This window comes from Catharus ustulatus, chromosome 10, assembly GCF_009819885.2.
Source record: "Catharus ustulatus isolate bCatUst1 chromosome 10, bCatUst1.pri.v2, whole genome shotgun sequence".
NCBI lineage: Eukaryota > Metazoa > Chordata > Aves > Passeriformes > Turdidae > Catharus > Catharus ustulatus.
This window is the reverse complement of record NC_046230.1, coordinates 2274038-2294237: the sequence shown is the minus strand read 5'-3', so window position 1 is coordinate 2294237 and position 20200 is coordinate 2274038. Positions and strand designations below refer to the sequence as shown.

The 20200-nt window shown below is 51.1% G+C and overlaps 1 protein-coding gene across 1 annotated transcript in view; it reads right to left on the bottom strand.

Moving 5' to 3' along the window:
* Positions 1-4965: 4965 nt before the first annotated feature.
* The window catches only part of GPC1 (glypican 1), a 193081-nt gene continuing 177846 nt past the window's right edge, over positions 4966-20200 (bottom strand). The window contains exons 4-9 of the mRNA XM_033068819.2: positions 15414-15579; positions 13335-13465; positions 9917-10036; positions 9354-9487; positions 8052-8227; positions 4966-7528 (exon numbers count right to left, since the gene is read on the bottom strand). Coding sequence (XP_032924710.1) covers positions 7308-7528; positions 8052-8227; positions 9354-9487; positions 9917-10036; positions 13335-13465; positions 15414-15579 — 948 coding nt within the window. The 3' untranslated portion in view covers positions 4966-7307. The remainder of the gene's footprint in view (positions 7529-8051; positions 8228-9353; positions 9488-9916; positions 10037-13334; positions 13466-15413; positions 15580-20200) is intronic.

The following is a 20200-nucleotide window of genomic DNA, read 5'->3' as shown; positions in this document are numbered from 1 at the left end:
CAGGTTAAGGTCACATTGGCCAGGTCCAGGCAGGTGCTGCAGGTGCCAGCTGCTTCCTGGAGGCTGAGCTGCTTCAACCCTTTGCTTTCCAGCAAAACAGGAGCATGTGACTGATACTTGCTGCTGCCACAGAAATAAACCTGAACTGTTGCAGCAGCAGAGCACAGACTGCTGGTGTGAAATGCAGTGCCACCCCTTAAGGAATTAGAAGTGAGGTACAAGGATGAACTCGACCTGCCACACACCTGCCATCGTTTGTGTCAATAGCAGCCTGTCAGTGAGATGCTGGCTCTGGGGCCAAAGGCTCTCACATGAGCACAAAGGCATGCTGTCCCCTCCTGTTAACCAGCACATGCCTCAGCTCCCACATGTAGGCTTATTCATGTGCCGCCCTGCTTTCCGTGCTCAGGGCCCCAGGAGCCGTGGTTCAGGCTGGGATCCTGCAGCTGGAAAGGAGAAAGATCAGCGGGAGAGCCCTGATGTTGCCCACCCCAGCAGTGTGGGACAGGATTCCTCCACAGCCACTCTTTCCAGGGATTTTGGACCTTCCCTGGCAGTAGCTCTTGCCCAACTTAGCATTTCCATGGTACACCCCTTACTCCCAGGCCATGATGCATCAAGGAGCCTTTCTGCAACCACTGCCAGGGACTTGTCTGTGGGACAGGCACATGCCAATTCCCCACACTGTGGAAAAGAGCCAGCTGCTGCCCTACCTTCCTGACAGAGGCTCATCCTTCTTCTGCCTGCACTCCTCAGTGGGCTTTCTTGGGCCCCTGCAGAGTCCCTGGGTGGTGCTTTGTGGGCACACTCCAGTTCATACCAAAACCATGATCTTTATTTCACATGGCATCATACTTGCTGTGCCAGGAACCCTCTGCTGCTCTGTGTGGATGGCAGCAGCCCATCAGATTGCTCTGTAATTTGCCAGACAAGCCTGGTGTGAGTTGCTGGTTCACCAGCTCCTGCAGCTCATCCCAGCACTGGTCCAGGTGTTGCCTGGGTGACACCATCTCAGGGCTCCATTCTTGTCACTTCAGCACCAGCAAATGCCATTGGGGCTGCACCTGAGCTCCCTCTCTCTGATGGGTGTTTATCCTACCTGCAGCTGACTTAAGGATGGTCATTCCTGCCGGAAAGGTGGTCCCTTCCCACCAGCCTGCCCTGCACCGTGTCTCTGTGCAGAGGAGGAGTTAGGAACAGGGCAGTTGTCACCACACAGAGTAATGCACAAGTTAAACACAAGTGCCATCTTCTGGCGGTGAAGCCGGTTGCTGCCTCTGTAAGAATACGGTCGAACTGCAGGGTAAGAGCCTCATCCCTCGTCAGAAAAGGTCTGATGCCTCGGTCCGGATTTTGCTGGGGTATTTCTGGTCTTGGTGGCACTGCCAGTTGGGGTACAGGGCCAACAGCCCCAGTCACAATGGCTGTCTCCTGTGCTCCTGCCATGCACCTGCAAAGTGCCTGGCCCCACTGTCCTGGCGAGCTCCCAGTATGTACTGGGCTGCTGCTGGAGCCCTTGAAGCCTTTCATGCCCAGGGAAGCAGTGATGTGGCTGCAGGGGAGTGGGAGCTGAGCTTATACCACACCCTACACCTCCTGCAAGCTCTTGGCAGTGAATTTGCAAACATGCAGTGCTCAGTGACATTATGAATTGCAGAAACATTTTCAGACACCTTTAGTAAACACCAAGCCCTCAGAGGCTATTATTTCAGATCGTAATTGGACACCAAGGAGGCAAAGCAGGCAACTGGTGTGCACAAAACTTCTCCAAGGAGAAGACCTATATTTTTGCACTTGTCTCTATTTATATAAATACGTGCATATGGTGCAAATAGCTGTAGCTGCAGAAGAGGAACCTAAATAAATACCTACTCACTCAAGGGTATCAGTCAGTTTATTAAATTTAGCTGATATTTGCTTCCAGGCAGAAGGATACACTTTTAGTAGTTTCACTCTTAGACATGAGCAGCTCCAACACATCACCTTGACATCTGCATTCACCCACTTCTGGAAGGGGACAGAGCTGAAGCACAAATCTTTCTGCTGCACCAGTTCAGTCTCAAGCACTGGTTGGAGATGAAACATCCCCCTTGCTGCTTTGCTTGCTGCGAGCCCGTCCAACAGCTGTACTGGTGCAAAGCCATGGTCTGGAATTACCACAACACTTTGTAATGACCAATACCAAGGACATTTCTGATTTTTTATACTGTTATGCCATGACTTTCTGTGCTTCTAGTTGACAAAGAGATAACTTAGAATCCTCACTTTGATAATTCAAGCCAGGCTCACCTTGTTCCCACAAACACACATCCATAGAACCCAGGAGCTGCTCCTCTGAACAGCACAGGAATGCAGGCAAATCCCTACTGCCAACACTGGCATCAGCCCATCACACACTTGTGGCTGAAACATGGTTTCATTCCTCAGGGCTCCTGACCTGGCCTTTATCTGTGCCTTAACAAGGGATAAAGAAAGAAAATGCCCAACTTGGCTTAAAAGGAGAAGAAATAATTGCCCTGTCAATACAGATTTGTCTCCAGCCTTTTTATTTATACAAGGATTCAAAGAACATATTTCAACTTTAGATAAACAGTGCAAGAGAGTTACAAGTACCTTGGTAACAGAAAGAAATAGATAACTGTCCAGCTATGCTGATAAGTGAAATAATTCTTACTCCTGCAGATAGAAATGCATCTGTTTAAAGCAAAGGTGGACTTTAGATATTCTGCTATACCTTAGCTCCTACCAAGCCCACTGGAAAACAACAGGCAGCTTGTCATTTGTAAATGAGAAGTAGCTGTGCTCTCAAAGCCTTTTGAGACCCTCACCATTGTTTAAAACATACACGTTATGGCACAAAGAGCAGGCTGGAAGACAGAGACACTTGGAAATCCACCATTTGTGGTTCTCCCCTTCCCAGGGATGGGGCCTTTCTAAATATTTTTTTCCTACACCACTACCCTCTCCTGTCAAGTATGAGACCTTTTCACACCAGAACACGATGGATCACCATCTTGATAACATTGAAGATGTTTTTCCCCGGCCAGCCCAGTTCCTCAGAGATGCCCCCATGCAGCCAACCCAGAGCAGCCAGCAGCCACGGGGAGGTGTGTCACAGTGTTTTCCAGCAGGAGCAGCCCAGGAAATGTCATCCACAAGCACTGAATGGCCCCAGGTTCTGCACCAGCCCAACCACAGGCTCGGGACTTGTCTGGCCCTGGGTTGATTTCAGCTTGTTCAGCCACACCAGTGGTTGTTTAGTCAGAAGTAATTGCAGTTTGCTTTAGTTTAGAGTTGATATCCTGGGGGCTCTCGGCCGTTTCAGCTCCTGGGAAAGGTGGCATGGCCAAACACAACTCCAGGCCATTCAATGGCAGCAGCTGGGGAAACAACTTCAGGGCAAGAGAGAACAGAACAACTGAGTAACCAGGGACCAACAAAAAGCAGCAGTGTAGGCTGACCATGGCCAGATATAAAAATCAACCCCAGCAGACACAGGGCTGAGGAGGAAGTGTCACCACCACCACTGAGCATCACTGGGCACAGAGGAGCTGAGCCCCCTGCACTGCCCTCACCCCAGGCTGCTGTCCTGGTCTCACCCTGGCTTCTGGAAGGTGTGAGCTGCCACCCTCAGCCTCAGGAGGGATGTGGAAACGGGAGCTCAACCCCAGCCTGGGGGTGAAGGCATCAGGAAGGGTTACCCCAGTATAACAGATTTTACTGTTTCTTTGAGGTTTTGCCTTATTAATTTGCACTATCAAGTTTTTTTCTTGTAACAGAACCACTAGATTGGGCTATTAAATTGTTAAAATATTAACTGGATAATCAGTAAATTCCTGGCTTCACATTTAAGATATGAAGGGGCCCATAAGAAGCTTTTGAGGGTAACAGGCAGACAGCAAAAACTACAGTAATTTCACGATTATAAGCCGCACTGAGTATAAGCCGCACTTCCGGGTGCCAGCAACTTTTCATTCTTTGTCCATACATCAGCCACACCTGATTATAAGCCACACATTACAATACAGAGTGTGATAAAAGGTATCTGTTCTATCACCATCTGTTGAGGGTGGGGCAGTGATCCTTATCTCTGTGGGAGATATTCTGCTAATGGGCCATCCATTGAAACCAGGCAGGGCATTGTTCTTTATCTTTTCACACCCCATCCTTCCTCCAGAGAGTCATTTTCTGCTCATGGCCATTGAGTCCCACTGTGTGACTGATAAAATTACTGCATCCCATTGGAAGTTGCTCCAGCCAGGGGGAAGAGCCCAACATTTCTTATCAAGATAAAAATAGAGGTTTTGGGACACTAAGGGAGCCCCTTTCTCCACTGGACTCCAGAGGAAAACCGGATTTCTCCACATCACCACTGGACCTTGGAAGGGAAACTGCACCTTGTACAGGAGCACTGCTCCAACTGAGCCACATCTGTCACTGCAAGAGGATGCAGCCACCATTTAATGGGACTGCTACCAACACCCTGCCTGACAGGGTGTCAGGTTGTACTCTGACTGTGTCAGGGTTTGGAGTTTGTTTCTTTGTAGTACTGTATTTCTATTTTAATTTCCCTAGAAAAGAACTGTTATTCCTAATTCCCATATCTTTGCCTGACAGCCCCTTGACTTCAAAATTATAATAATTTGGAGGGAGGGGGTTTATATTCTCCATTTCAAAGAGAGGCTCCTGCCTTTCTCAGCAGACACCTGTCCTCCAAACTAAAACAGCAACTTTTTGTTCTTTGTCCGTATATAAGCTGCACCTGATTATAAGCCGCACTTTGGGTTTGGACCAAAATTTTAGTCAAAATGGTGCGGCTTATAATCGTGAAATTACTGTAATTGCACAGAAATGGAAGTGACTTGCAAGCTCCCATTCTGCAAAGCAAAACACTGACCTCAGCATCCACGTGTTAAAACCCCAACCCAACTGTGTTCTGAAGAGGGTATAATGTTTTAGTTCTTCTTCCCTCCCCTCCTCTTTTTTTTTTTTTTTTTTTTTTGCTTTGGATGTAAAACTTCTCCAGGATTGGTTGAGGGGATTGTTGTAACTGAAGGTTAAACTTGTATTTGCCATTCTGATATAAAAATGGAAAAGACAGGAACTCTTTAGAGCAGTAGAAATCATGTGAATTTACTATATGTCTAGGAGTAAATAAACCTAGACAAAAGCACATTTACCCTCCCCAGGGCTCTGATGGGTGTAGTGGCACTGTCTGTCCTCCAGCCATTGTCCAGCACCCCAGTGTTCATTTCTGACACTGGACCAGATCAGGAATGATTTTTCTTTACAAGAAGGTGAGGCCAAGGCAGAAAGGTTGCAATGTCAGTGACACAGAGAGAGGCCAGTCAAAGGTGGCCTAAAATCCCTGCCTAGTTTGAGGCACCCTGAGTGCCACCACTGGGCCCCTGGGAGGGCAGGAAATGAACTGACTTCCAGCATTACCTTGCTCCTGTCCTCATCTTTCCTTAAATTGCACACTTTAGAAACTGCTAATGTTAAAAAAAAATTTTTTCCCCTTTTCTTAGAAAACAGCCAAACCCCAACCCATAATGTTTGCTCAGCCCAAAGGCACATCTCCTCCGGCAAGAGAGAGAAGAAATGCTCAAATGCTGTGCAAAAGCAAGAGATAGGCCCAGCTCTGCCCTCCCTCTCACCCCAATACAAACCTGTCTGAAGCTCCAACCCAACCTGTGTTTGCTCCTGGCCCAAGCAGTCACAGTGACTGTGCTGGATCCAACATCTGCTACACCTGTGGCTCCAGCCCATGCTTGCTGCTCATCAGGCACAGAAGCCTCTGGAAGCCCCAAACACACAGCTCTAACAAGCACAAACACTCCTACAGCTACATGAGGACATTTATAACTTCACTCACTACCCCCAGCCTCAACACCTGGCACAGAGCCCACCCCACCAAGCAATTTGGGGTTAGGGCAGCTGCCCACATCACCCAGAGGCTGGTGAGTGGTGGGACAGGGCACAAAGGGTGAGCCTGGCCCTCCCCTGAGCCAAAACAGAGCTGCAGGTGGTGCCTGACCTGCTGGCTCAGCCCGTGCCTGCTGGAGTTAGGGAAGGTATATTGGATAATGGGGAAGAAATAGGGAAAGTGGGAATCCATTAAAAACCTGCAATGTAACTGCAACAAACACCAAAGGTTAAAAGAAATCCCAAACAAAATGTGCCCTGTCCTCACACTCCCCTGGTGAGTGCTGCCTTGAGCCAGTGCTCTGGGTAGGGACCCAGTGCCTGTGGTGATCCCCACCAGCCCCTCCCTGCCCTAAGGCAGCTGCTTGAAGGGGCACAGCCAAAGCTCCAGTTAGTAAAACATCTCTGGTCTCTCTTATTACCAAGAAAAATAAAGGATTCCTGTCTGTGGCTGGGGCCACAGAAGGAGGAGGCAGCAGAACTGTGTGTCACACAGAGAATCCCACTGTGCATATTTGCATCTCTCTGTTACCTACAATGGTACTGCACTGCAGGTACAAATTGGACCATTGTTACTCGGGTAAAAAATGGCTTTCCAACTAGCATGCAAAGAAAAAGTACCCCAAACCCCAACCCCTAACACTCATTCCCAGTCACTTAGATGTAGGAAACCTACATTTCAAATTGTCGTCAGCTACGAGCTCTAGTCAAGAAACCCACTTGTGACCTTTCCAAAGAAAAAGGGAGTCCTGCATTTTTGGGTCCAACAGCCGCTGCCAAACTCTTTCAGCTCAACCCACCAAACCTGCTCACGCTCCTGCGTACACCCTGGAAGTGAAGGGCCATCTGCCCAGCTAGGAAGCACAGAGGAAGAACCCAAGAGCCCCTGAATGCAGCACGGGGGCCGAGCGAGGCTCCCGGTGTCGGCGTTGGGAGCGGCGCTGCGCGCGGCACGGGCGTGTCGGCAGCTCCGGCACCCGAACAAGGGCAGGGCAGTTGCATATTCCACTGGCAGCAGCAGCACAGCTGCCCTCGGAGGGCTCGGCCGAGTTCCCCTGGAGCCCTCTGCAAAGGCTGGCTCCAGCCCCAAGAGCCAGTTTGTGGCAATAACAAAAGTAAAACAATGAGGTATGGAAAGAAGGGCCCAGCATTGGGGAAAGACCAAGAAAGAAGAAAACAGCTTGAGCACTGCCAGAAATAGCAAACAACTGAAACCTTCTGAAAACCTTTTTCTCCTCCCTTTTCTTGTTTTTTTTTTTCCTTTTTTTTCTTTTTTTTTTGCCAAGGTGAATTAAATATGTCCTTTGGTTGGTTGGTTGGTTGGTTGGTTTTGGCAAAGTGAAGCCCTCAGCCGCAGTCTGTTTCCTGGCTGTGCCACTGAGTTACCGCCGCAAGTGCAGCGCGGCAGTGACAGCCACCGAGAGGAGGAGGAGGAGGGAGGCAGAAGGCAAAGATCTGCTGCTGGCCCCATTGACGCCGTGTCCAGACTGCTTAGGAATAGCGTGTGTTTCTGGCTGCCTGGTGCTGGGGCTCTTAGAAAGTCTTTTGCCACAGACGTCGTCAGGACAGCTGTCCCCGCTCCCGGAGCCGCTCATGTCGTCACCTGCAGAGACACACGTGGGGTGAGCACACACTGCTTTCCCTATGGAAACCTTTCCTTTTCCTTATGGTGGGCAAGGCTTTCCCCTTGCTGCAGCTCCAGGCAGCTCTGGCCACCAGCCCTACCCTGGCCACCCCCTCCTCTCTGCATCCCTCAACGTGGGATACAAGCTCATACCTGACCTCCTGCTGGCTTTAATCACCTGTTGCTGCTGCAGCAGCTGGAAACTCTGGAGCAGACAGGAGCAATGGCCCTGTCAGCAGGGCTGGGGCTGGAGAAATCCCTGCAGGTTCCAGTAAGGCACTGGGAACAGCACAGTCTCCAGCCACCCCACAAGTTGGCTGCATTCAAGCAGCCTCTCAGCAGCCCCAAGCCAAAAGCCAGGCTGCCACAGCCCCTCCCTGCCCCCAGGGCTCAGCAGCAGTATCACGGACACCAGTGCAGGCTGCAGGGACTCCAGTGAAGGCTGCAGGACTGCTCGGCCCCTCTCACCCCCCTTGAACCTCTCTGGTTCTGCTACACTCACTTGTGTCTTGGAAGTCCACGTCGTTGCCGATGTTGGCGTTGCCCAGGCGGTTTGTCATGATCTTCAGCTGCATGATCTGCTGGCGAATGGTCATATCTGGCTTGGTGATGTCCACCTCCACCTCTGGGTTGTTAATCTGGTTGGCCAAGCCATCCCCCATCACTTCAGGCAGGTAACTGGGAAGGAAGGCAGAAGGTTTAGATGTCTCCCCCCCAGAGCTCAGCTCACCTCTCCCTGCAGACACCAGGGATAATCCAGGCTCTGTGAGCCCCAGAGGGGCTGCAGTCAGTGCCACTGACTTGTGGATCAGCCTCTGCAGCTGTGTTTGCTGGGAGGCAGCCCGGCTCTCTGGGTGGCCAAGCCATGCTGCCATGGCCAGACCCCAGAAGAGGGGTCTCAGCTTGCAGGAGGTGGCTGGGTGGACTTGCAGCACCCTTGTCCCAGCATGGGAAGGGATTTCCTGCAGGAAAGGCAGAGGGCTTGCTCTCAGGCTGGTACCAGTGGGCCCACAGTGACACTCCCCTATGGACAATCTCTGTCCACATGGGAGCATTTTAATGCCTGCTTGGTTAAGTCCTGTGGAGACTGACACCCTGGGACCACTGAATGGCCCCAGCCCAGTTTGACTAGACAGGCTCCCAGGGTAGCTTAATTAGCTGGGACCTGTCAAACAGAGCTGCACTGCTGCTTCCACAGTGCCCTGGTCCTCCTGCTCAGGGACACTGCTGGCAACAATGTGAAATGTGGAAGAACTGAAGGTGTTGACTTCAGGCTGGCAAAGTCAAGCCCAAGAGGTCTGAAGAGAGAAGAGGAAAAAGGTTCATGTCCAGCAGCTGCCAATATCCCCATAGCCATTCTTTAACCTTGGCTGGGGTAGGAACTGTTCCTGTAGCTGTTTGATGTCACCCAGGTGCCCCCTCCCAGAGGGAACAGCATGTCAGAGCAGGTATGGATAGAAGGATGTGCATGCAATTCTCTGCAGCAGCTCTGGAGCTTGTGTGGTAAATCCAGCCCTGCTGCCTTCTGAGTGCATACAGAATTGCAAAATTGCTTCCTTAGTAGAAAACCACACAGTTATTTCATGATGAGTGCATTTCAGTGCTTAAGCCTCAACACACAGCAGAATGATGCCAGGTTTGACATTCCAGGTATGAGGTTTTCCAGAAATGCAGCATTTCAATGGACAGGCACAGACTGCTCCCTCTGAACAAGTGGGGCTGGCTGTGATGATGTGTAAGTGCCTTTTCAAACCCTTCCTCTCACCCCAGATTGGTGCTCCTGGCACCGTCACCCACTCCATACCTGCCCTTGGTCATCCCATTCCAACATTTGTCATCTGATGCTGAGCTGGACATCACTTTTTTGCTGCACAGGCTGCTGGGTAGGGTGATCCAGTATGTCTTGAGAGCTGTCAGATTCCCTTTGGCATCTAAAACCTGTAAGCAAAGGGGATACTCAGGGCCACGAGAGCTCTGGGACGCCCCAGGGTGGAGGCAAGTACAAGGATTCTGCCTATTTTTGGTTTTACCATCACAAAATCTGTTTTTATGCAAACAAGGATGTATCATCAACCGTCCCCTAAAGACCAATCATGAACCCAAGTGCCAAGGCTAAAGGTTACATGCCAAGGACTGTTCCAGTACACAGGACCAAAACCAGGAGAAGACCCTGAGCCTAGGAGCCTCTTCAGCTAAGTCTGGCACCAAATCCCTGGGAAACTGGTCATCAGCAACATAGACCCAACCCTGTGCAGAGGGTCTGCTTGGGCTACACTTGATCTGATCTTCTTGAGAGGTGCAGCTCAGCAGCCCCCAGAGCAGTGTGACCCACTGCAGCACCAGGAGCAGCTCCAGAGACAAACCCACCAGCATCTCCAGTGCTTGTGCAGAGGATTTGGCTTCCAATGTCACCTTCCCCCGTCTCTTCTTGTCCTCACTACTGGAGCCTTTTGTGCTGATTTTGGGATTTCCACAGCCTTGGAATACCTGAAAAACAAACCAAATTCTTTATCCCATGTTTCGATGCTACTCCTTTAATTATTTAACACTACACAGTTATGGGTTTTTTCCCTTCTTAAGCATGTTTATCCTTCCTATTGCCAAGATTCTCAGAGATTCTGGCTTAGTTTCTAGTGCCAGATGTGTTTTCAGCACATTGTAACTGGTTTTGGTTACCACTATCAAGCAAAATATTCAGTAGTAACACATGTTTTTTAAAGAGCCGCCAATATTGATATTAAATTATTTATAGCAATTTTATCTGTTCTTCTGGAACATAAAAATAAACTGGAAAATAAAATGCTGGGAAGAGCAAGATGGGAGTTGCTCACATTCATTAGATCAGTGGTGAGGGTTTCAAGACTACAAAACATGGGAGCTTCATTGGTGGACAACAGACCGATGTGGGACTGTCCCCATGACTCCTGCAATCAACATCCACACTTGGGAAACCAATGTGCCTCCAACCAGGGCACTGCAAGGACAGCAGATGTGCCACAATCTGTCAGATTGGATGTTTCAGGGGCAAATGAGGCAGCAGAACTGACTTATCTGTTATCTTCAGGTATCTCCTACCATTGTAGCTACCTGCCCATGTGGGCTTTGTAGCCAGAGGGCAGCAGAAGCACTTGGAAGGTACAAATCCTCAGACCTGGCCTCTGGGATGAGGTGAAGGGTGTCCTACAAACACCTGCTTCTCCCAGTCTCTGCATCACCAGTCCAGGCAGCTGAGCCTCACTGGTGGCAGGGGAGCTCAGAGGGCCAGGCTGGACAAAGCATCAGAGGTCAGGAGGGACTTTGCATTGTCAGTTTGAGTCACAATATGCCAGCCTTTACAAAGGAAGCCACCTGATATGAAAAGAGGGCTCCAAGCTTGTTGTGGCTGCCAGGGTGCTGTCAGAAGCTGTTGATAAACTTGACTTTGGCTGGTGTCCCCTTGCAGCAGAGGAGTCAGACAGACTCTGCTGACACAGCTTGTGCCACCTGCTGAATGCACTGGCTCATGGACTCTGACAGCCGAGTCCTAGCCCAGCCAAGAGACCCCTGTCCGTGTGTCTGAGGAACATTCAGCCTCCAAAGGTCCCTCCTGGGGTGCCCTGTCCTGCTGACCAGATGGATCTGATGACTCCACCAGTTCAGCACCAAGCCAATTTGTTTGTTCATCAGTCTCGTTCACTCTGTGCAAAAAACCCACCCTGAAAACTGCAGGTGGAGCATTTTCAACTTGGTTCTATCAAAACAAACCCTTGGTGTCACTGCTGTATCTTGCTGCCTATTGCTGCTGCTGGCAGATGGCCTCTTCCCAGGAGACAAAAGTCTAGGGAAGTGTCCAGGGCAGGGGCAGCTCCAGCACAGTGTGGTACCAAGGCGAACCTCTTGCCACTCTAAACGCTTCATGTAAGAGATGCAAACTACTGCTGGAGAAAATATAACTGCAGCAGACTGAGGGGGTCAATAGTCTCCTGAATAATGAGAGCAATGAGCCTTTGCAGACTCTGGTAGCTCCTGCTGCCTGAAATCCATGAGAGCCACAGGGAGAAGGGGAAGCGTGAGGAAGCAGGGAGAGTGAACACAAGGCTTAGTACCACAAGTGCTTCTTTACAGCTTTACCCAGACCCCAGGACAGCCTGTGGCTGAGGGTGGCACTGGGGCCAAGGCCACTCCCAGCTCCCCTCACAGAAGGCATTCCATGTGGAGGAGAACATTCCCTGCAGCTGGCTCAGGTGCAGCTGCAGTGAGAGCTGCAGATTCACCTCTGGATGGCTGAACTGATTCTGCCACAGGACAATGCCACAGAGGCTGTGAAGGGCCCACCCTGAGAGATCTGAGACTGCCACGGGAAATATGGGATGGACCCAGCAAGGAGACCTGGTCTGGCTGTGTGAGTGGGGTGTGCACAGTCAACAGGGGACCCAGGGGCTGTGACCTGCCACTCTTGGGGGCTGCAGTGACAGCCTCTGATGGTGGCAGTGTGGCTGCCAGACTGCCTCCTGACTGGTCAGACTGGGAGGCTACCTTAACAGCAGTTAAGATAACCTGGGTCATGTCCTTGGCTGGGTCATGTCTTTGGCTCTGAGATGGCCAGGACTGGCCTGGGACAGTCCTGAACTCAGCTGACAACAGCATCCTTCATCTGATGGCTTTGCCGTGCTCAAAAACAGAGCTCAGAACTTGGCAGCTCCTGCCCTCTGCTATCTGTGCCACCAGCAGAGTGCTCCTGGTCACCAGGTCATACTGAGGAGCTTATCAAACATGTTTGGTTGCTCCAATCAAACTCCAGTTAGACTATTTAGCCCCTTTCATTGCACCAGATTTACTGCATCCCCCTTGGAAACACCTTTCTTTGCAGATGATGCTATGTTTTCCCACACCATGGATATGCTTTAATGTGGAAAGCCTCAGTCTCAGCTAACAAGGGAAGAAAGAACATTGCCTTTCATGTCAGAAAAGAAACCTAACCCAGTACTTGGACGCATGCTGCTGTTGGTGCTTTGATGTGTGCCAGGGAATTCCTGTCTGCTAAGCAATACTTCTGGCCCTTCCCTTATCCAAAACTCAGTTAGGACCTGTCCTGCTTCTTTCATGTGCATTTCTGCCCTGACTGTGGGATAGCTGCAGGACCTGGGGAGTGTCTGGGCAAAAGGCAGGAGCCCTGGAGGGCGGCTTTTGTTCCCAAAGCTTCTCTTACCGGCAGCTACAGAGGTGACTGTGGTTAAGTGGATAACTATACTAAAAATAGAAGACCAACAGAAGAGACTTTCATGATACATACTTCATGGAAGACAGGTGAGCCTCAGGAGAGCCTAGTTTGTACTCTCCAGATGGACTGCCAGACTGCAGCTCTGTCCCAGGGTGCAACCTGATAGCCCAGTATTTCCACTGCAGAAGATCCCCTGGAGGCAGGTTAAAGCAGCTGCCTCCTGTCACTGGGGACTGTACACTTCATGTAAATGCCTCAGCTCAGCCAAAACATCTCAAAACTCCTCAGCACAGAGGCCCCTGACAGCAAATGGCACTGTGTACAGAGTCCCACCTCCTGTGCCTGTACCCAGAGGAGGCTGGTTGGATGTGGCAGGGAGCACTATTTGGAAACACCTGCAAAGGTTTTTGCCTGTGTCAGATGGGTGGTAGTAAACCAAGGTGATTTATCATTAAAAGAGTGGGCATTTGCTCTCTTTCACTCTTCATTGCCCCCAGTTCAGCTCAATAATGAACACAAAAGAGCATTTGGTCCTGGCAGTTGCACATGTTGAGTCCTCAGCCAGGCCCAGGCACACGCTCCTACCTTGCTCGTGATGGAATCTTTGTTTTCTTGCAAGTTAGAGATGGCTTCAGCGATCCTCATGTGGATGGTGCCTATCACAGTGTCCACGTTGTAGGGGCCGTCGATGCGATCGGCCACCCCGATCAGGGAATCTGCAACAAGGCACAGACAGCTCTCAGCATCACTCTGGGCACACCAAGGCAACATCAGCTCATGCTGGCTGGGAGAAGCTGCTGAGCCCTTGGCAGGTCTCCCTGTTGGGAGATACCTCTCCATGTTCACACTGCCCAGGTGCACACTTGTTTTCCTCACTTTACATAGGTAAAGCCGCTCTGTGGCAAAGGAACCTCCTGCAAATGGTAAACAAACTTTGGGGAGGGTGTTGACCTGAAGTAACCAGCATTTCCCTGGCTGATGCAGAAGGGAAAACCAGAAAACTGGTGCAGAATTATTAAGAAACACACAGCAATACTTGGTCCTCACCTTCCTAACTCAGTGCAAGTCTCCAGCAAAGCACTCCAGCCAGGGGAAAGTGAGAGAACTGGGGTCAAGAAGGTGCCAGAGGTAGTGGATGTGGGAAATAGTTTCTGTGGCAGTGAAGGAGTGAGAAAAGCTGTAATTCTTCTCACCTTCACCTCTGGAAGGACAAAAGCCAGGGAAATATCAGGCTGTACAGGTACAGAAGCAGACCAGCCTGCCCACAACTAACTGGTAAATAGGACAGGGAGTGACTGAGGGCTGCCTCAGCTCTCAGCTCCTCTTAGAAAGCTCTGATGTCCAGGCACTCCCACCTGGCCTGAAAGTTCCTGCTTGAATGGCTGCTTTGGGACTGTGCTTGGCTTACAAAGGATTAATAATCTCTGCCTACCCCCAGAGACAATTCTCAACACTCCAGTTGGCTCTGAAGGAAGGACAGCCTATATGCTCTCAATACAAGGGGGTAAATTTTGGTAACTTTTTTTTTTGTAATCCAGGAAATAAAATCTCCTGTAACACTGAAGAGCTTGCAGTTTAATTTTGCTGCCACTCAGGGGTTGTGGTGTCATCTTTGAGACTGTATTTCAGACAAACAGTGCCTTGCAGAGGCACTAGCTTGAGATATAGACATTTAAATCAAAGGTTGCACCCCTAAATAGTGATAAATTATATTTGAACCATTTACTATAAAAATCTGCCTTATTTGCTGTGCCCTGATTGTCAGACTGAAAGAGTAACTCTGTATTTAGTGTAACAAAATCGTCTCTGGCTACACAGAAGGGCCTGGAGAAGGGTGAAGGAAGGACAGCACCAGTGAATTGCTGCCTTTGACTCCACAATTTGCTCCTGTCCTTGATCAGTTTGTGACCTCTGACACTGAAATGTACAACTGTAATTTGAAAGAAGCTCCAATTTCCTCCTAGCCATCACCCCTTGACAGTGTCTCTTGGGAAGAGGAAGTCAGAATAAATGCAAAGTGCACATGGAATTGCTGCCCTGCCAATCAAGGAAAGCTGTACAGTGATGTTTGAGGAGAGAGGCCCTCATCCTGCCAGGAGAGAGAGGCAGGAACAGCTGGCTGGCTCTGGTCAGAAAGGCCAAAGGGCCACTGAACCTCTGGGAAGGGATAATTCCTGCCCCTCCTTTGCAGCAGGCTGCCAGGTGCTGCCACAGGGAGCACTCCCAGTTAGCTGTGGCACAGCTGGCACGGGCACCTCTCCAGGCAGCACCCCAGCCTCGCTGTGCTCTGCTTCCCTCTCCACCCTGCAGCATCCCCCGAGAGGCAGGTGCCGCCCCTTGACTCCAGCTGGGTTTGTGTTCTTAATGCCAGCACACTGGCAGCTTTGCTGGCCAGGCACAGGGTGCCAAGGCAAGGGAGAAAAGGCCCAAGGCCATCTCCTCTGGTGCCTGCCCTCCATGAGCCCATGAGCCCTCAGGTCCCACATCACTCCATGTGCACATACAGGGTGAGAAGGAGAGAGGAGCTTGCTGAGGGATGCTGTGTGGGCACAAGGAGGGCTGAGAGCTTCACCACTGCAAACATCCCCCCTGAGCCTCCCACCACCCTCTTTATTGCCAAACACAGCCTCAGAGAGCTCAAGGGTGAGAGAAAGGCCACCTTACCCATCAGGTACTTCCACTCCGTGCTGAGGTCGGCCTGGTTGGCCAGGCAGCCCTTGACCACGTTCAGGCAGTAGTTGTTGCAGGGCTTCACGCTGGACATGCCCCGGCAGTGCGGGCAGTACATCAGCTTCATGATGGCACGGGTGCACTCGTGGCTGAGGGACACCTGGGGACAGGCAGAGTGAGGCACAGACTGCTCAGGGGATGGGGTGAGCTCCTCCCCTCCCTGGGGTGAGGGAGCTTGCTGTGATCCGAGAGCCAGCACAGCCCCCTGGAACATGCACCAGGAAAAGCCACTTCCCCCTCACTGCCCCTCCTTCCCCCCCCTCCTGCTCCCCATGGCAGGGACAGGAGCTCTGGGGCTGCTGCCAGCTCCTCAGGCTGTGTTTGAGCCCAGGCTCCTGGGAAAAACCTGTCTGTGAGCACCATCCCCCTTCCAGCCAGGTCTGGTGGCCACGAGGACACCTTGGACTGTCTACCAGACCCTGACATGGTGCAGTGTGCCCCTGGAGCTCTGTCATCAGTGCCACCACCATGGCCCTTCTGCAAGGGTCTGCTGCCACTGTCCTGCAGACACAGGTGTCCCACAAACTGCATCTCCAGTTTCCTGGAGGGGACACACAGTGGGGCCCTGGACACAGAACCTGCCCAGCTGGCATCTTTGGAAAGGACAACAGTCTTGAGGAAGACTTGCACAATGCCAAAATTATGGGCAATTGAGAGCACTTGACACAGGGAAGTAATTTCTCTCTGACCACTTCAGGAACCACAGGCAGCTGGTGACTTGGGCCAAGCCATGCTGTGCCAGCAGCTCACAGGCCCTGCACATGCAGCTGCTTCTTTGCAGGACTCTGGAGGTGGCTTTGCCACCTTTAATTAAACCACCCTGGTCCTGCAAGCACAGAGCCAGCGCAGGTGCAGAGCCCTGAGAGCAGGGCCACAGCCTCAGCAGCACATTAGCCATGGGCCAGTGTCCCCCCAGCTGCCACGGGCAAGGGCTGAAGTGCACTGAGGGGTGAAGAACAGCCTGGCAGATCCTGCAGAGAGGCTGGCACAGCTCCACATTCCCCTGTCTTGTTGTCTTTTCTCTTTTGTGGTCATTTTCTGTCTTTGCTCAGATCCATTTGCAATCCCCTTGTAAATCTTTTAAAATCATCTACAAAAGAGAAAATTAATGTCTGTGTGAAGTCTCCCTTAGTTCCAGATACTTGACACTCACTAGGAGCCCAGAGGGGAGAAAAGTGACAGAAGGGGCAAATCTTGAAAGGAAGAATCCCTGGGCCTCCAGCTGCAGCTGCAACGCTGAGAACTCTCCTTACTACTTGTGAAAAATACTTTGAATGTGGCCTGCTGGGGGACTCCAGAAAGTTTCAGTTCTGAGGTACCTTTGGGAGAGTGTGAACATGCTGAGCCCAGTATCAGAGGCTGTATCAGTGAAAATCCCTAATCCCCCCTCCTGAAACTGCCAAGGTTTACTGGAAGCTGTGTGGGAGTAAACCTTGGAAAACAGATGCTGGATGGTGCTGAGATTTCATTGGGCAGGAATGCACTAAAATAACCTTGTGAGAACTTTCTTCGGGATGAAGAGAAATTGTTGAGTTTCAGAGAGAGAATCCAAACAGAGCCTGCTTCCCTGGCCTGGCAGGAACCCCCCACACCCCAAAGGTTCCCTCAGCTCCCTGGGCCAGCTGTGGGTCCCTGTCCTGGGCAGCTCCTGCAGACAGAGCCTGGCTGCCATGTGGCTGTGCCACCAGGAGATGGAGGCTCTGTCCTGCTGCACCGCATGGATGCTGCGCACTTCATCTCGGGAGAAACCCTGGAACCACCACTGCCTCAGCAGTGCAACGAGCAGAGGGACAGGCAAACAAAGGAGCAGTTTGTTCAAACCTCAGAGTTTAAATACCCATGTCTGAGCAGCAGTAAGAACACGTGCATGTACACAGGCTGTAGCTCCAGACCTCCTGAAACCAGAGCACTCACACAAGATGCAGGGATGCAGATGGGTAAGGAGCTGTGACCTCCCCTGCCCCAGGCAGAGCAATCACCAGCCTGGATTACATGGTGACACTCACAACCCAACCTTTGGCCTGCACAGGCCATCAGCTTCTGAAGACAAGTTGTCCCCTGTGCTTTCCTGGCACAGCCCATCACTGCTATCCTGGCCTATCCAGCTGTGCCATGGAGCACTGTCACCTCGTACTGCACACACTGGGACCTGCAGCACAGCCAAGTCCTGAAACATGGGAACCAGAGGCTTGTTTGCCTTTACCCACACACATCCCTGGTTGTACTGTGCAGACTTTTGGAGCAGAGGGAGCTGAAATGCTCTGGAAAACAGGAACACAGGAACACAGGTGCCTGCAGGAAGCACTCCTGAGGTGGTGTGGGCCAACCTCCCCAGGCAGAGAGGACTGCCACCAGATGCAAGGACAAAAAGCTACTGATACCCAGCCAGAGTCCCTAGGAGTCACTGAAAGAGGCAAGAGACAGATTTTGGCTCAGAAAAGTATCCCCAAGGCCCCCTACTGCAGAGAGCTGACTTCTGTCCTCCTCCCCATGCTACTGTCACTAGCCACACTGCTGCCACCAGCCACACTGCCACCAGCCACACTGCCACCGGTCACCAACCCATGCAGTTCCTTTGGGATGCTGCCACCTGCCTTGGGGCAGAGGGTGCAGGCAACAATGGCAGCACCTGAGGCTCAGTTTCAACTCCTGAGAGCATTGGGGGAAAAAAGAGTACTTCTGCACCTTAGTAAGGGATGTTTCTGGATGCCAGAGGGTGCACTGGCAGTCTGTCACTCTAGCAAGGTGGCTTTGTCTCCTGAGGACAGGGCAGTGTCCCACTGCCCCATGAGTGGGGAGCCTGGCCCCTGCTCTCTGCCCCACAGCCTCTCTCTGAATACAAGCAGGTGACCATCCATCACCAGCCATTGCTTTGTTGAATCTGGCAGGTGCCAAGTGTTCAGCCTAATCTCTTGGTAGAAAGGATAAATATTAATTTTTGCAGGTGCATGACACCAGGCTCCACTCCCTTTCCCCAGAGAAAGACTTCAGCCTCTCCTGTTGGAGAGAAGTCCTTTGGCACACATAGGCTGCAAAGGTGAACTGAGAAAAACAAGGATAACAGAGCAGAAAGAGGAATCACAGCAAATATTTTCTCTGTGTTTTGCCTGGCCAGAGCTCAGTTTCTCACTGTTCCACACAGCCCATGGACTTCTGCTGCACACAGGGCAGAAAAGAGTGAGGGTTTGGGGCTACCAGAACCCAGCCCTGATCCTGCACCATCCCTTTGGGGGACTTGCAGAATATTAAGGAACAGAGCCCTTCAAACATCTCTGAATGCTCATGGATTAGTTTGCTGAAGTTAGCTTGCAGGTTTTTTTCCATCATGCTGTATCCACACAGGGGAATCCCAGCCCCAGTTCAGAGGGGCTGAGCTTCCCTCCCAGGGTACGGATCCAACAGCACAAGCAGGGGAGAATTGCAGCTGTCCTGCCTCCCCATCCCTTGGGCACAGCCAGCAGTGGCACAGGGAGAGGAGCTCCTCAGCTTGGAGCTGTGGGGACACACACCCTCCCTCCCTGGCAGCCCCTTCCAGATGAACTCTGTCACTGGGAGTGAAGCAATTTCTCCTCCACCTGCACACTGAGACATCTCCACCTCCCAGTGCTTCTGCTTTCACCCTTCAGCCTTCAAAGGAACCTGAAACATTGAGTTACCCCCAGTGGGTGCCAGCTGAGACCTGCAGGGAGTCCCTCCAGCTTCCCAGCACAGACCTGCAACAACTGATGGATCTGTGAGCAACATCCATTCACCACAGGTGGCCCGAGGGCAGGAGCATGAAAAGTCCTGCAGATGGAGTGAAACCTGACAAAACTGCTTCATCTTCTACTGATCTGGCACAGCATGAAGGTGGTACATGACAATAATTGATTTCTCTAAGTACCATCAACCTGGCCCAGCCTGTGGCTGGTTCTCCTTTAAGGAGGCACCTATAGTCTTTTCTTAGCTCAGTGACCTAGAAACTGCATTAAGATGTCAAGAGAACACTCACAATACAGTGGAGAAGCCAATTCCCAAGAATCTGAAAGAAAGATCATTATTATTGAGAGATATGGCTTAGAGCCAGGGCACTCATTCAGTTGTCAGAGGTATAAATAAAAATGCAAAATAAAGCTAAGCTCAGCTTAAAAATACATTGATTGTACGTCACTGCTCAGCTAAAATCCACATACTCTATTCTGATCACAGTGACATCCACGGGTAGACTCCTTTGAAGTGTAAGCCCAGTGATGAAGTGATAAGGAAAAAATGTTATCTTCTAAGATACACCCAAAATAGGGGACAAATCTTACTGAGCAATAAATAATTTTAATTAAAACTACTTCACAGCTGGGGATACAGTAGTAGCAATGAGGTAATGCAAGGGGAACAGGTGCATTCCCCTGCTCATAAAAAGCCCTGTTCCACCATAAGCACTGCCATTTCAAGGGGTCTGTCAGCAGGTCCAGCTCTGTGCTTTTCCACAGCACCTTTCCAAAGCCTCACGTGCCCAAGTCTTGTTGGTGGAGCCACCCAACCAGATGTGAATTGCTGGAGGAAAAGACTTCTGTAGGCTCTCCTGGCCTGGTGCTGGAGCTGGTCACAGGTTCTGGGAGCTGGGAATTGCTATGTGACTCCCTGGCACGGTGTTTGCTCAGCGGCCAGCTCAGGACAGGCACGTGTGGAGATAATTTGACAGAAAACTGAGAACATATTCAGAGTGGCATTGGTTTCCTTAATTT